The 14,613-nt window shown below is 51.2% G+C and overlaps 1 protein-coding gene across 3 annotated transcripts in view; it reads right to left on the bottom strand.

The window, feature by feature from the left end:
* The window catches only part of SLCO3A1 (solute carrier organic anion transporter family member 3A1), a 310,384-nt gene that overhangs the window by 55,880 nt on the left and 239,891 nt on the right, over window positions 1-14,613 (bottom strand). For all 3 annotated transcript variants that reach the window (XM_060617729.3, XM_060617728.3, XM_060617730.3), the window contains exon 4: window positions 13,866-14,129. In XM_060617729.3, the coding sequence (XP_060473712.1) occupies window positions 13,866-14,129 (264 nt within the window). The remainder of the gene's footprint in view (window positions 1-13,865; window positions 14,130-14,613) is intronic.

Genomic DNA, 14,613 nt, shown 5'->3' with positions numbered 1-14,613 from the left:
CTCAACTATGGTACGATGACATTTCCTGGCGGTGCGCTAGGGGTCCCTGCAGGTGCGGGTATTAGGGGACAACCCGTCGCTTCAATACTTAGGCTGTTATTTTAATGTGTCCTTACAAAAAAGTCAACTGAAATGTAACTGATATATCCAATGTGTGCTTTCATGGCTCTCATAGCTTAAAACGATGCCAGGTTAAAACAAGCATATTTAAAGTTATTTAAAGATAAGCCTTAGGTAAATAATGGTACGGGTGGTCAGCAGATATGGCAAAAAAATTATGAAAGCGGTATGCCAGTGGAGTTAGGGAAACTCTGTTCTGTTGTGATAATAATATAGAATATTTGGCATGTGGTATACTTGTTTCCACCTGTGTAAACAGAAAAGATAAGATTGAGTCCCAGATGAAGCAAGTATTATCCTAAGTCTCGGAAGAACCCACCAGCGTTCATGGTCACACAAAATAAACAGGTGAGCCGGGAGTCTACAACTGCATTCCAAGGTGATGAATTAGCCAGCTGTCCTAAAGAAGAGAGCTAATTACACAGACTCAATCTCATCTCCTAGGAGATGAAACCTCTAAATGGCCCAACTAATTAGAATAAAATAATAATAGGGGATACATAAGTTTTTAATAATGTTAACAGACAAGCTCAATACATCAAAATGACAGAACAATGGGTCAGGAAATGGCAGATACGCACAGCTGAAAATTTATCATTTCCATGGAAGAGACCAAGCTTCAAAAATGAAAACCCCAAGAGAAGGATTTAAAGATCCTTTGACATAATGAGAAGAACGCTCTTATGGGAATGGAGTCAGACAACTAGATGCTCAGAATCACTGTGGGCTGAGAAACTCTGTCCTACATCCCAACTAAAAAAATGACCAGAGCTGGTGGCCTCTTCTTTCCTGTAGTAGTCTCACAAAATTTACTAAAACCTTAGGAAGGCAACTGTCGGATGATGCAACCATGTACAAGAACGCGCACGTGCACACACACACACACCCCACACACTCAGAAACTTTAAATCTATAATATTCATTCATTTATACTTTTTTTTTGCAAACGCACTGACCTTTACATGTGTTTTGTTTGTTTTTGCAGGGTTTCAAGAATTTAAGATAATCTGACTTTTTTAGGAACATCATTTCAAATAAATGATGCTAAAACTGTCTACTTTAGTGTCTAAATCTGTGTTTAAACATTGAGAAATTTTCCTTGGTTAAATACACATTATTTAAGAATCATACAAATATTTACAGGGATGTTGACTGTGCAAGATTTAAAAATGTAGACTGCTAAACAAATATGGAAGATGAATACATTGGGCGTAAACAGAGGGCAATGAGGTATCTGTTTTCATGTTCAAAAGCCCATTGGATGTTAAGACTCCATCATCATAAATTACTGCTAATGAGTGAAGGCTGATTTGCTATTGTGTGTGGCACATTGTGATGGGGTAATGTGTCCGTGATGAGGGACTGGTTGGCTGTGTGGCACTGAACACCAACCTTCACACTGTAGAGAGACAGGTATGGATCCCAACTAGCGACCACAGTACCTCCCTGTAATGAGTGAATACGAAAGCCCCCAGCTGGTTATGTTTGGCAGATAGAAACACCGTCTCGCGATCATTGCGTTCTTTTGTAATTAAGATGTCTAAACTCTGGAAACACTGCCAACAATCAATAGGCAGGTTGGGGACATTCCAGGAAAACAATCATCCCTTTCACTGCAGGCTTCATCTCCTTTGTTAGGGCGCAGACCATCCGCTGCTGAGCTGAAATCACCAGCATCCTCGAACTAGGAACTCTGTTCTCTGGCTCAGAAAGGACACCAAGGAGGATTTCATTTTGATCATATTATTTGGGTCTCGGTAGCTCCTTGTCCTTGATCATGGCCATCACGATTTATTTGGGGAAAGGGGTGGGTACCTCTCGACAAAAGAAACTCTGGTTAATGGAATGTTTTCATACTTCAGCAACCATCTTGATTATTCCAGAGATAATTCCACTTCAGTGGGAAAGATTCTTTGTTGAGATAGGAGAGCCTGCCTGCTTTTGTCTTCATACCTAATGACTAATTTCACATTGAATTACATGTGAAAATTATTAAGTTTGAGGATCATCTGACAGAAGGCCCAGGGAAAACTCAGTGGATCTTATTTGCATGAAGAACATTCTTCTTTTTTTTTTTTTTTCCCTCTACCAAGCCAATTCACTGCCAGAAATGATAGATTCCTCGTGTTCAGCTATTTTGCTCCCAGGTTCTTCCCTCCATCCTAGGTTTTATTGCAATGACTTGTAACTCTCTCAAAAGATTCCTTTTCAAAGGTTCAGCCTACCCTCCAAAGCCCCAATTTGAAAAAGAGTATTAATTAGCTTGATCCTAGGGCCATCCCAGTATTTCAAGCCTTCTTCATTCAAATGGGTTGCTAAACCCATAAAATTCTAACCTTCCAAGGAGGCCGTAGCTAATGAGGTGGCCCAGACAAATAGAAACTAACGAACCAAGGCCACACTAGGCCACTGAACACCCCTGGTGCCCCTTAGCTCATTACTTCCCACCCGCTGATTTTAGCCTCCGAAGCTGGGAGCTGGGGTGGGAGGCAGCCTCACCAGCTGGGATAGACCTCACCTCTCCTCGGGAGCCAGATACCATCACCAGCAGGCTGGGACGGAGTTGAAAACAGCACCAGGGGGGAGTTCTCCAGGGAAGATGGGTTTTCCACTGCTGTTTTCTGAAGCCATTCCTGTAGGATTGAGATTTCTTGAAAGCTTGCAGGTCCCTCCAGGAGGGAAAAAGGCAGGTTTGGAGAAGTTGTGCAGACGGACACCGACAGAGCATCTCGAGGGCGCCAAGCACCGTTCTAACCACTCCCACATCAAATCACATAATCCTCATAGCACACCTGTGACCCTGGGGCAAGGTACAGCCCCCACTTACAGATAAGGAAACCGAGGCAGGGAGTGGTTCCCAGGGCTAGGGAAGCACGGCAGAAACTCCACCCCTGGCACCGGCTGCCACAGAACGTGCTCTTAACAGGGTGCTATTCAGGTTCCGGTTTGCAGAGGCGCTGCTCTTGGCCGGAGGACTCAGCACGCAGACCCCGCCCCCGGTGATCGAAGGTGCAGCTTAATGCTTAGAAATAATAATACAACAACTCCTATGGGAGCTGGGGGAAACAACTCAGGGGCTTAGTCTATGAGGTTTTTTTTGTTTGTTTGTTTGTTTGTTTTTTTTTCCGGAGGAGGAGGACAGGAAGGGAGGGAAAGAAATGAGAGAAAGAAAGGCTTGCAGAGTCCCGTAAGGAGCCAGGGTGCCGGGATCTGAATTCCATCTCTAAGACTGAGAAGGTCTACGCCCAGAGCTTGCCACCCTGTCCCACGGATGGCTGCGGGGATTAAATGAGACCCCGTGCGTGCAAGCATGTGACTCAGCGCTCCTGGCACACAGGTAAGCCCTCGATGAGCATGACGATAGTTAATGGAACGGAAGTGCTCCTTGGCTACGTTAGGGCAAGAGCCCTCAAGCTGGAGGACACCAGGCCTGCTGTAAGGAGGCCTGTGTGTGAGCAGACGCGACAAGTAAGCAGAGCTGGGAAGTGACTGGGGGGGGGAAAGCGGGGCTCCTGGGAGCTGCCGCTGGAGCCACTGGCTTCCCAAGGAGATGCCCTTCTGCAGCAGGCTGGATGGGTCAGGGGGTCGGGGGCACGCAACCTTGTCCGCCGCCCTTCCTGGGACCTGATGGTGCCCGGGAACGCGTTTGCTGTGGGCCTCAGTGGTGCTGCCCTTGACTCATATATTTCAGCCCTTAGGCTCGCTACTGAAATTGGCCTTGGCCTTCTTTTTCTTTCGTAACATTGTTGTCAATACATCACGGTTAATGCTCCCAAGAAGGGGAGACAGAACCAGTGTGTGCAGCTGTTTGGTAATTAGGACAGTGACGGGCAATGCTTGCCGGGCCAGCAGTGTCAGAGGGCCAACATGCTAAGGATCCTTCATTTCACTCTGAGGGCTATTCCGGCAGGGTGGTCTCACCATCTCATTGCGGACACAAGGAAAGCAAGGCTTGCCTGAGCGGCTGCCAAAACCACTCTCCTGGAATGCAAAACTCAGGTCTGCCTCCTCTCCAGAACCCGCTTCTAAATCTTCAGGTCTCTGCATGGGGACGTGAGTCAACGGAAAAGCGGTTTTCTGAAAGAGAAGTCGTCACGAAGCACTTCCCAGAGCATAGGTCCCAGGAGCAGAAGAGAACAGAGCGGCGGAAGGAGTGGGGTGGGCCTAAGATACATAACAGCCTCCAGGTCACGACCAAATCCAAACGAAAGGGGACGGAAGAAGTAATGAAGAAGATGTGAATAAACACCAAAGTGGACGCATGACATTGAAGTCATGGTAGGGTGCGTCCTAGGAAGTTTCCTGGCATGGCACAAATGTTTGGAGGTCACCAAGATGGGTCCCTTGTACCCCGTGCAGGCTGTCATCCGTGCACTAGTGTCCCCGGGACACCCTTGCCTGGGTCCTCCGGTCTCTCCCATGAGAGGAGCCACCTGCACACAGAGATGGGGCAGCTCCAATCCTAGATGTGGGCACTGTGCCCGGTGAGAGCAGATGCTTCATAAACGCAAGATGGTTGAAAGAATCCAATAAATAAACACACTGCAGTCTCAAAAGGTAACTGTCACAATCTCTTAGGAAACATTCACTGTGGAAACAGAGACCATGGGTCACATTCCACAGGCTCATGGGCCGTGACGGAAGTGGGAATAAGTAGCTAATATGGCCATTTCCACTGCCCATTCTAGAAGTACCTACATCATTCCCTTGGGTGGGGAGGGGAGAAGTCCAGGTGGGAGGGGAAGCCTGGTGTCAGACAGCCTTCTGGAAGCAGTGCCTACTATGTACAGGCCCAAGACTGGCTGACTTGGGCTCATTGTGACCTCGTCGCTGCAGATGAGACTGTCCCCCAGGCTCTGTTCTGGGCTGTTGAGGGACCCAGGGGAGCTTCCTGGAACCCTCTCGTTGCCAGCTGTGAGACAAGCAGCTATCCAGCTTCCATTTACCCGTCTTTGGCAACAGGCCGAAGGTACCACGTCCCGTGGATGGAGAAGGTCATGGTTTGAGCAAACAAACAAGATGCCATCGGCACAGGAAACGAGGATTTAGACTAAAAGCCAAGCATCCAATGGGTGTGGACTGGCCAGGGAAACCCAGAGCCAATCAGTCCTCTTTTTCATTTTTTAATTTTTTTAACGTTTATTTATTTTTAAGGAAAAGAGACACAGAGCATGAGCGGGGGAGGGGCAGAGAGGGAGGGAGACACAGAATCTGCAGCAGGCTCCAGGCTGTCAGCACAGAGCCCAACGCGGGGCTCAAACTCACAAACCACGAGATCATGACCTGAGCCGAAGTCGGACACTTAACTGACTGAGCCACCCAGGCGCCCCTATCAATCAGTTCTATTCTTTTTTAAATCCCCAGTTCCTCATAACACCGCCAAGAAGGCCCGAGAGAAAAAGATTAGTGGTGGGGGTACGTTAGCTGGCTTAAGCCCAAGCACCCCCAGAGGCACAGCTATCTCCTGCAGCTTCAAATTGGTGACCCCCAGGAGGCTGAAGTCGGAAAAACAGCATGGTGAGACAGAGAAAGGAGCCTGGGACTCTGGAAGCTGTCTCAGATGCAACTGTTGCGTCTTTCTGTTGTCAGAGGCAGCAAGCAGAGAATGACTAAAGAAATAAAGAGCCTTGCGTAAGCAAAACGCCACTTTTGTAACTTCAGGCCAGCCCCTAGGAACCTCTCCGGGAGCATGATGCGCCATATCAGCGGTGGCATTTAGCATTCACGAAAACTCTGCCTGTAGGGGAACGCACGGCTGGAAAAAGAAAGAGCAGTGCTCACAAGAGAAATGGTGGATTTCGACACCCAAGTTGATACAAGTGCCCGTCTCTAAGCCCAGGCTCCCTAACGCTACCTCCTGAAGTGCTGCATTTACAACAGCCTTCTCAGAGCCTTCAATGTGCTAATGTCACTGTGGACCTCCCAAATGGGTCATGTCACACACTGTCCCAAGCTTATTTAAAGCGAGGGTCTCCTCCCCACATTTCTTCTTATTTGCAACTGTGGCAGAAACAACTCTGATGGAAACCCCCCAAAGGACCCTCACCACCTCTTGTATTTGTTTTCAGTTGGGGTTTCACTTAGAATCGCCGTAGAGCTTTAAAGACAAGACTTACTGAGTGGCCTCAGATACCAGGAACTCTGCTAGGTGCAGGAATGGACACGGGACTGTATTCTACCACGACCTCTTCTAAGTCCTAGTCCCCAGAACCAGATGTCTCTCTCCCACCCCCATCTTGGACATTTTTTTAAAGTTTGTTTGAGAGAGAGTGTGTGGACATGAGCAGGGGAGGGGCAGAGAGAGAGAGTGAGAGAGTGAGAGAGAGAGAGAGAGAGAGAGAGAGAGAGAGAGAATCCCAAGCAGGCTCTATGCTGTCAGTGCAGAGCCCGATGCAGGGCTCGAACTCATGAACCATGAGGTCATGACCCGAGCCAAAATCAAGAGTTGGATGCTTTCCTGGCTGAGCCACCCAGGCGCCCCTTGGGCATTTCTGCCCCCTGCCTCTGTTTGCGCCTGCCCCCGGGCCTAGAAGCCTTTCTCCTCCCTCCACCCACAGGGATCCTGCTCATCCTTGCAGATCAGGCTGAAATGCTACATGCTTTCTGCACCTGTCTTCAGGTCCTCCCTGTGGACTCAGTACATCCCTGCAAACCTCCTGCGATCCCCACCATCTTGTATCCTTATTCTGGTAACATTTCCTAAAGGCTTGAAGAGTTTACCTGAACAAGAGAGTCCTGGGGTCCCGTAGCATAAAACACCAGCCAGCTTTCCTTTGAGCTGGTTTCCCAAGGGCCTTTAATACTCGAATATAACCGTCTGAGTCTCCAAGAGGGTCACGTAGTACACAGACATTTCCTCAGGCTTATTTGGCTATGTAACCTTCCTCCCTCCCCCCACGGATTTGTTTTTCCCTGAGCATCTCTGAGGACTCGTGTTCCAAGGAACCCCCATTGGGAAATGCTGTCCTCTGGTTGTTTCCTTCCTTCTTTCCTTAAGAAACCACTTGTGGGGTTGCCGTGGGGTGCCAGGCACCACGCTGGGTACTGTCACATGTTATCTCAGGTGCTTTCTGGAACAATTTGCATCCTGTTCACAGACATAATGCCCCAGCACATCCTCCACCAACGCTGGTCAGAACAGGAGGAAGCCACTGGCCAGACTGGTCCTGGGGACCTGCAGGCACGACTCCTGGGCACAGCAGCATGTGAACCACACAGCCTGGCACAGGGTTCCGAGCATTTGGGAGGGTGGGGATGGTGTCCTTGGCCACAGGATCAAGAAGGAAGATTTTAATGGGAAATCCACACGAGGGGAGAGCACATTTCTGGAGACAAATGGCATGATCAAAGACACTCAGCCATTTCGCCTGCAGAACAAGGGCTCTCGGAACGCCGGCTCCTCACTATCATGTGATGCTCAAAGGCACAGGCCCCTCATTAAGGAGAACGTGGCAGAAGCTGGCTGCTAGCTGGAAGAGGATAGAGGAGGCCCGGCACAGTTCTAGAAGCCCGAGGCGTGAGCCGCATCCCTCCGCCAGGCTGGTACACGTGGGGCTCCTGCGGAACACCGGGAGAGCAGTGGGTGCGAAGGCTAAGCACCCAGCCCCAGACCCAAACACCTGCCAGAGGACTCGCACAGCCCGAAGTCACCGGGGCAAGTCCGCCCAAGCCACTGGGCCAACAGCCCCTCCCCCACGTGGGCAGGTCACCTGTGGGTTGGCTGTGGCACTCAGCACAGGTAGAGCTCCCACTGAGCCTGCATCCATTGGTGGATCAAACACAGGCCAAGACCCTGGGAGGGGGCTGGGGGTGAGGACAGCTTGAAGGAAAGCAGCAGACTGCTGGGCGTGGCAGCGCACGTCCAGTGATCCCCGTATCCCCCCGTTTATCAACGGTGCACCAAGCACCGATGTCCAGGAGCAGGGGCAAAATAGAGGCAGGGCAGAGTAAGGGAATCATCACTCAGGCAATGGTAACGTTAGGACCATGACACGGAGAGCAACATGCCCTGGAGGGCAGGGAAATGTCCTTGGGGATGTGACTGGGAGCTGAGGACTGATGACGGGACCAGAATTCCAGCCGAGGGAACGGCAAATGCAAAGTCTGGGGAGCAAGGGAGCCTGGGGATGGAAGCCGGTGAAGGGAGGCTGGCGTGGAGAGACAGGGCGGCAGTGGTGTGAGAAGAGGCTGCGAAGCCCCACGAAGGGCTCCACCTCTGTCCCTTTAAGCAGCAGGTGGTCATAGGATCAGACGCATTCTGCAACCCCTGTATTGTGCACGCAGACCAGCAGGGCAGGGCCGACTGGAATGCAGGAGACAGCAGAGCAGGCCGGAGACGGATTCAGGTGGTAAAGTCAGCGGAGCCCAGGGATGGATGGCATTAGGAGGGCAGGAGGGTGGAGAAGGTAACAACGGGGGCAGATGTCATCTCCCCTGAAAGTCAAGGTCCCTTGGGGCTGAGCAAGTGGAACAAGCAAGGCCCCTTGGAGCTGAGCAAGGCCCCTTTGGAAAAGGAGCAAGTGGAACAGAGAGAGGGGACATTTCTCTGACGCAGGAAGGGTCTCTGTTCAATCAGCCCCAGGCTGACTCCCCTCTTCTTCTCAGGGCATTAACAGTCCAGTGAATCCTTGAGGGAATACAGCAGAAAGAGCTCAGGATCTGAAGTCCGGGCACCTGGCCCCATTCCTGGCTGCATCATCCCCAACACTGGCAACCTGGGAACCTAGTTTAACCCCAAGCTCTGTGGTTTGATGGCTGGAATGGAGATTAGTGGCATTCATCAGCCGGACTGTCGGGACCCAGTGGGAACTCCCTGCAAGTGCTTGGGAACTCATAAACCATCCTCCGCGTTTTGGGGGTGGTTTTTAAGACTCTGAGCCTGAAGCCCCGCCCGAGCCCTGCCAGCTCAGCTGTTCCCTGCCATCACCCGGTTCATCTATTTTTCTGGGACAGGAAGAGGCCACTTGGCAGTCAGCATGAAGTGCACAGAGACAAGAGCGTGCAGCTTTTAACTGCTCGTCTCTTTCAGTGATCAAAGGCAGGGCTCTCTGCTCGGATTTTAAACCTCTGGAACAGTTACACTCATCCCAGCTAGAAAGCCCATCGGAAGGCTAGGATGTGGCCAATCCTTACAGGGAGTGGGTTCCTCCCCTCCCTTTTAGCCTCTAGCCTTGTCTAGAAGACCCACTGTTTTAGGGTACACCAGGGCTGTTGCAAGCAGGGCTGGAGTTCAAGTACGCTCTCTTGAAAAGTCAGCTAGTACCTGCTGATGCCACTTTTCCTTAAAGAGAGAGTCCATTTATTGCCCCAAGACGTAGCCTAAGACACGCACCGGAGGGGCACCTGGGTGGCTCAGTCAGTGAAGCTTTGCTGACAGCTCAGAGCCTGGAGCCTGCTTCGAATCTGTGTGTCCTTCTCTCTCTGCCCCTCCCCTGCTTGCGCTCTGTCTCTCTTTCTCTCAAAACTAAACAAACGTTAAAAAAAAAAAAAAAAAAGAGGGGGCGCCTGGGTGGCTCGGGCGGTTAAGCGTCCAGCTTCGCTCAGGTCATGATCTTGCGGTTCGTGGGTTCGCGTCCCGCGTCGGGCTCTGTGCTGACAGCTCAGAGCCTGCAGACTGCTTCAGATTCTGTGTCCCCCTCTCTCTCTGCCCCTCCCCCGCTCATGTTCTGTCTCCAAAATAAACAAACACTAAAAAAAAAATTAAAAAAAAAAGAAAAGAGGAGAGTGGCCGTTGTCTTCAAGCAACCAGACAGAACGTGATGGGGAAGGTGTATAGCATAAGGCTACTGAAGGAGCCGGGATCCGAACCATCAAAGCCCCTCTAGGGCAACTGACACCTGAGACAATTTCCAAATAAAACACAAACTACAGATGTGAGATTTAACACACTAGCTGGTGATAACACTGTACATCTGTCTATAACAGCCCCCTGAATTCCTTCCTCCCTCTGGGTCTTGACTTTCCCAAATCGTTCCACAAACCCTGAGCATCTAGATCCAGGAGGCCACACTGTCCTGCCCACCCCCCCCCTGCCCTGTCCCCCAGCTCTGGCATATAGACAGGAGGAGTGGACACAGCTGTGGACACAGAGAAGGTCATGAGGGGGTGAAGAAAGACGAATCAGCAAAATGCTCTTAAGAACAAGGTTGGGCAAGGGAGGCTTTAGAGCCAGGGCACAAAGAAAAAGCTACTTGGTGGCACAACTGAGATGCAGAAACGTGTCTTGGGTTTGCAGACTCCCACCCAGGAAGACACTGGAGCCTCACAAACCCAAGCATTTGGTTGCCTGCTGCCTGCTTTGTTAAACAGTTATGTGACAGTCACTACAAGACGGGGACTTCTGGGCTGTGCAAGAAGTAACAGCTTCTCTACACAGTTAAAGACCACCACTCTGGGCTTTCGGTCTCTCCTCTTCTTATCAGGGTTGCAAACCCAATAATGGCCAACTTTGTTACAAAGAGACCCTCGAAGCCCACTTTTTGGGGGAGAGCACCCTGAACAATGAACCACAAGCCTGAACTCCTATCTCCCCGGAGCTTGGTTTCCTCATCTATAAACAGGAATAAGCAAAGTATCAACCAGACACCGTATGTGAAAGCCAAACGGAATTAAAGCCAACACGGCCAAGGTTGCATGACTAGGAAGTGGCTGAGCTGGGCGTGAACCCAGATGAGCAGCCCCACTGCTCTCCCAGGAGTGGGGGGACTGTCCCTGGGCCAGGAGGGAAGAGGATGGGCCAGGTGCTCCTGGCACAGTGCCAGCTCTTCCCAGAGGCCTTCCCTATCTGCAAGGCACGGCCGGGGACACAGACAGATGGCTGGAGAAGAAACCCATAGGCAAGCTCAAATGAAGCAGAGGAGGAGTTGCAACACATATATTTTTGGAGCAACGTTAATTCCTCCACGAACAATGCCGCTCAGTTCATCAGTACTCATACATGTGCAGCACACTGCCAGGAGACCCCGGGGGCTTCCAAGGTTGCAAATGGGATCAAGAGTTTGGGAGCACCAGGGACACCACGTGGTGCTTTTGGAGGAAACGTCTATGTGGCTAAAACATCGTCTCGCGTGGAAAAAGAAAGGATGTAAACCACCATGGCCCCCCCGTCCATGTGCTGGCACGTGTAAAACTTGTTTATTAGCATAATAGCTCCCATCACTGTATCCTGGCTCCTGGGGATTCTTCTAGACACGCTGCTTTCCTTTCCTGACATTCTTTAGGTCCATTAACAGACCTACTGCCTCTGGGAACTGTAATTCTAAATTAAAAATCATGAATTATCAGAAGTGCAGCCCGTGCATGCACAGATCACAACCTGTGATCACTATGACCTATAGTGAGTCTCAGACCTGTCCACCCAACTACGTACTGATCAGTTCAGCCACGGCGTGTCCAACGCTCACCTGGCCGTTGCTTTAACTCGGTCTTTTGCACGCCTCCCCCTGCTATGACGCCAGCTCTAGAATAGAAGCTTCCTAGGTTACTAGCACCGTGTCCCTGGAGCCTAATAGGGTCTCGACACATGCTGACGAAATTGAACAAATGGAGTCGATGAGCAACTAGATCATAACCCAAGAATTCTGAAGACGTGACATCCCTCAGCCTCTGACGCAGGAGGTGGGCTCTCCCCTGCCGGTCTGCTGTATTTCTGTCACCCCTTCAGTTGCTCGCTACTACAGTCCTTTGTGTGTTAGGCTGCCTTTGCTGGCTTGCTGGTCTGTCCCTATGCTGGATGGTGAGTACTCTGATGGCATGATTGTGTCTCTTCATCTTTGCACCCCCAGAGATGAAAGGTAAGAGATTACTGCTGTAGCTCTTGCAATCAGAGCCCTTGCAATCAATCACCCCGGGACAAGGAAAGACCCATAAAGGCTGCCGCTGCTCTGGTCGAGGATGTCCTCTGCAAGGCCACTCACGTCAGCCCTATTTATTCCTGCAGATCTGGTTACTGGGATATTCTGTGTGGCCGCCTGCACCATTAGGGAAACAGTAGGCATCTCCCTCTAACCAGCTGTTTGCGGGGGGAGGGGGGAGCTCTTCTGTTAAGATTTCTGAGGGCCCAAGTCAAGGTGCCCTCTGAGGACACAAGGTGGGTGGCCTTCTCATCTACCTATGCATTCTGGAACTCAGAGAGTTGGCTTTTAAGACCTTCTTTGGGCAATTCCAAATTTATACTTTGGTAGAAACGATTACAGAATATGGATTCAGACATAACATTAGGTTATTAATTAGTCTCATCTGAGGATTAACAAATTCTTCCGATCCCTAATGAATAGGCACTATGAACAGTCAGTCTTCTGCAGGCAGTGCTTTAATTCTCCTGGCCACACTGTCACTTAGGAACGCGGCTACAACTGTGTACTTGTGGAAACGAAGCGTGGAGAAGTTAATGATCCCAGCTCTAGTGAACAGCCGAGTGGGGACCTGGGCACAGGGTGGCCTCAGCTCCTCCCCATGGCTCTCAAGCATCTCCAGAGAAGGTGCACTTCATTATACAAAAGGTCGGTAAAGAGACTGTCACCTAGTTTCCTTTTTTTTTTTTTTAATTTTGTTTTAACGTTATTTATTATCAAGAGAGAGAATGTGCAAGTGGGGGAAGGGCAGAGAGAGAGAGAGGGAAACACAGAATAAGAAGCAGGCTCTCGGCTCTGAGCTGACAGCAGCGAGCCAGGACATGGGGCTTGAACCCACAAACCATGAGATCGTGACCTGAGCCCAAGTCGGACACTTAACCAACTGAGCCACCCAGGTGCCCTGACTGTCACCCAGTTTCTAAAGTGACCACTGAAAGACTGTCGCTGCTGACAGGTGTTCCCGGACCCTGCAAAGAGGCGACCCGTCCACCTTCCTCCTGGCACAGCCTCAACGAGAAGGAGTGCCCCAGCCTTGCGTTTGCCTGCTTTGAAAACCCAGCAGGTTCTCTAGGGATCCCCTCGAAGGGGTCCTGTGACTCAAGGGGCCCTGCACAGACCTCGCAGTGGGGAGGGGGGCCGTGACGGACACCAAGCAGCTCGTCCCCGTTTGCCTTGAAGAGACCCTACCAAATGGGGCAACAACCCAGGGGTGGGACGGGGTGGGGAGGGCTGCTTCTCATTCTCACTCCACATCACTGTGTGTGTCTCGCCACTCTGTCAGAAGAGATGTGTATTCTTTACCTTCTAAAAACAACTGGGAGAGCTTTGCCGCGTTCTCAAGTGTGACTCTGTTATTAAGACTGAGTTAATACTTCTTTCGGGAGGAACACATCTCTCATGAAGGGGATGGAGCGACTCGAAGAGAATGCACTTTGGATGTGGCTTTTGAAGAATGCCTCTTTCAGGCAAAGGAAGCCCTACTTCCAAGGTCCTTTCCTGCTCCAACGCGCTTGTACGCGGTGGCCTCAAAGACTCTGAGGGTTCCATGAGAGGTCTAGAACCTTCTTCCAACGGACATTTCTGTTTAGGATGCAGCAGGTGCTATAATGACCAGTGAGGGTCTGCTGGGGAGACTGGTCTGCTGCCTCTCTGCTAAGTGGTAGTTACTCTGCGTTTTGTTTTGTTTTGAAACATCAGATTGTTGATGAAACATCAGGTTGATTTCTCAGGACTAAAGGGAAGCAGAGGACCAGAGAAAGCAAACCACGGGAACAAGCATGGTGCTACCTCAAGCTCCCCGGCACCCAGTCCTGACGGTGAACCTTCTCCCCAGCGGCCTAGCCCCGCCATCACTCTGCCCCCTGCCTCCCGCCACGTCCAAGGCGCTGCTACCTTTCAGCTGCTGAAAGCAGGAGGCGCTGCTGTCCGGCTCCAGGGGGTGCCTCAGGACCCCGTTGCTGGGCTTGGGTCTCTCGTACTCTCTTTCGGGGAGCATGGCCTGCTCGCTCTCCATGGCAGGGTCTGAGTGCGGGGGCAGAGACTGTGGAAACCCGAACATCAAGAGGGAAGAGAAGAAGAGTAAGGCACCACAGAGCAGAAAGCCGCCCCACCAGGCTCCGATCCAGCGGGGGTCATCCGGGGTGATGTCCAGGTTACCTGCAACGAGAAAGAGCAGTGAGGAGGAGGGGCCGCGGCAGGGCCGGGACCTGGCTGAGCTTTTGAGTCGGCTGCACAGACAGGAGAGGGCTCTGGAAACGGCCTGGGGTTGGGGGCGGGGTGCGTGGAAGGGGGGAAGCGGGGACTGGACGCCACACAAAGCTGCCTTTTGTTCCACGTCAGTGCTTCTGTTTCTCCCAAAGCTGAAGGCTGATTGCTTTCCCTCCTTAATTTTCTTGTCTCCTCTGTGTTTCTATCAGTCTAAACAAAAACAGTGAGAAGCCAGACACCCTCTGAATTAAGGCTGGAACTGACTGGCTAGGCAGAGCTGCTGAGGTGCACGGACGAACGCACGAAGGCACACAAGCATTCACGGTCAAGGGTCTATTTTCACTACGGACGCTCACCGGCACCCCTCAAGCAGCAGCTCATCTGACAGGCCATCCCACACCCCACGCCCCATCTTAAATCGGGTTCCCAGATC

Source organism: Panthera onca, chromosome B3 (assembly GCF_046562875.1).
Source record: "Panthera onca isolate mPanOnc1 chromosome B3, mPanOnc1 haplotype 2, whole genome shotgun sequence".
Taxonomy (NCBI): Eukaryota; Metazoa; Chordata; class Mammalia; order Carnivora; family Felidae; genus Panthera; species Panthera onca.
Note: the sequence above shows the minus strand (reverse complement) of the source record. Positions and strands in the feature narration are given on the sequence as shown.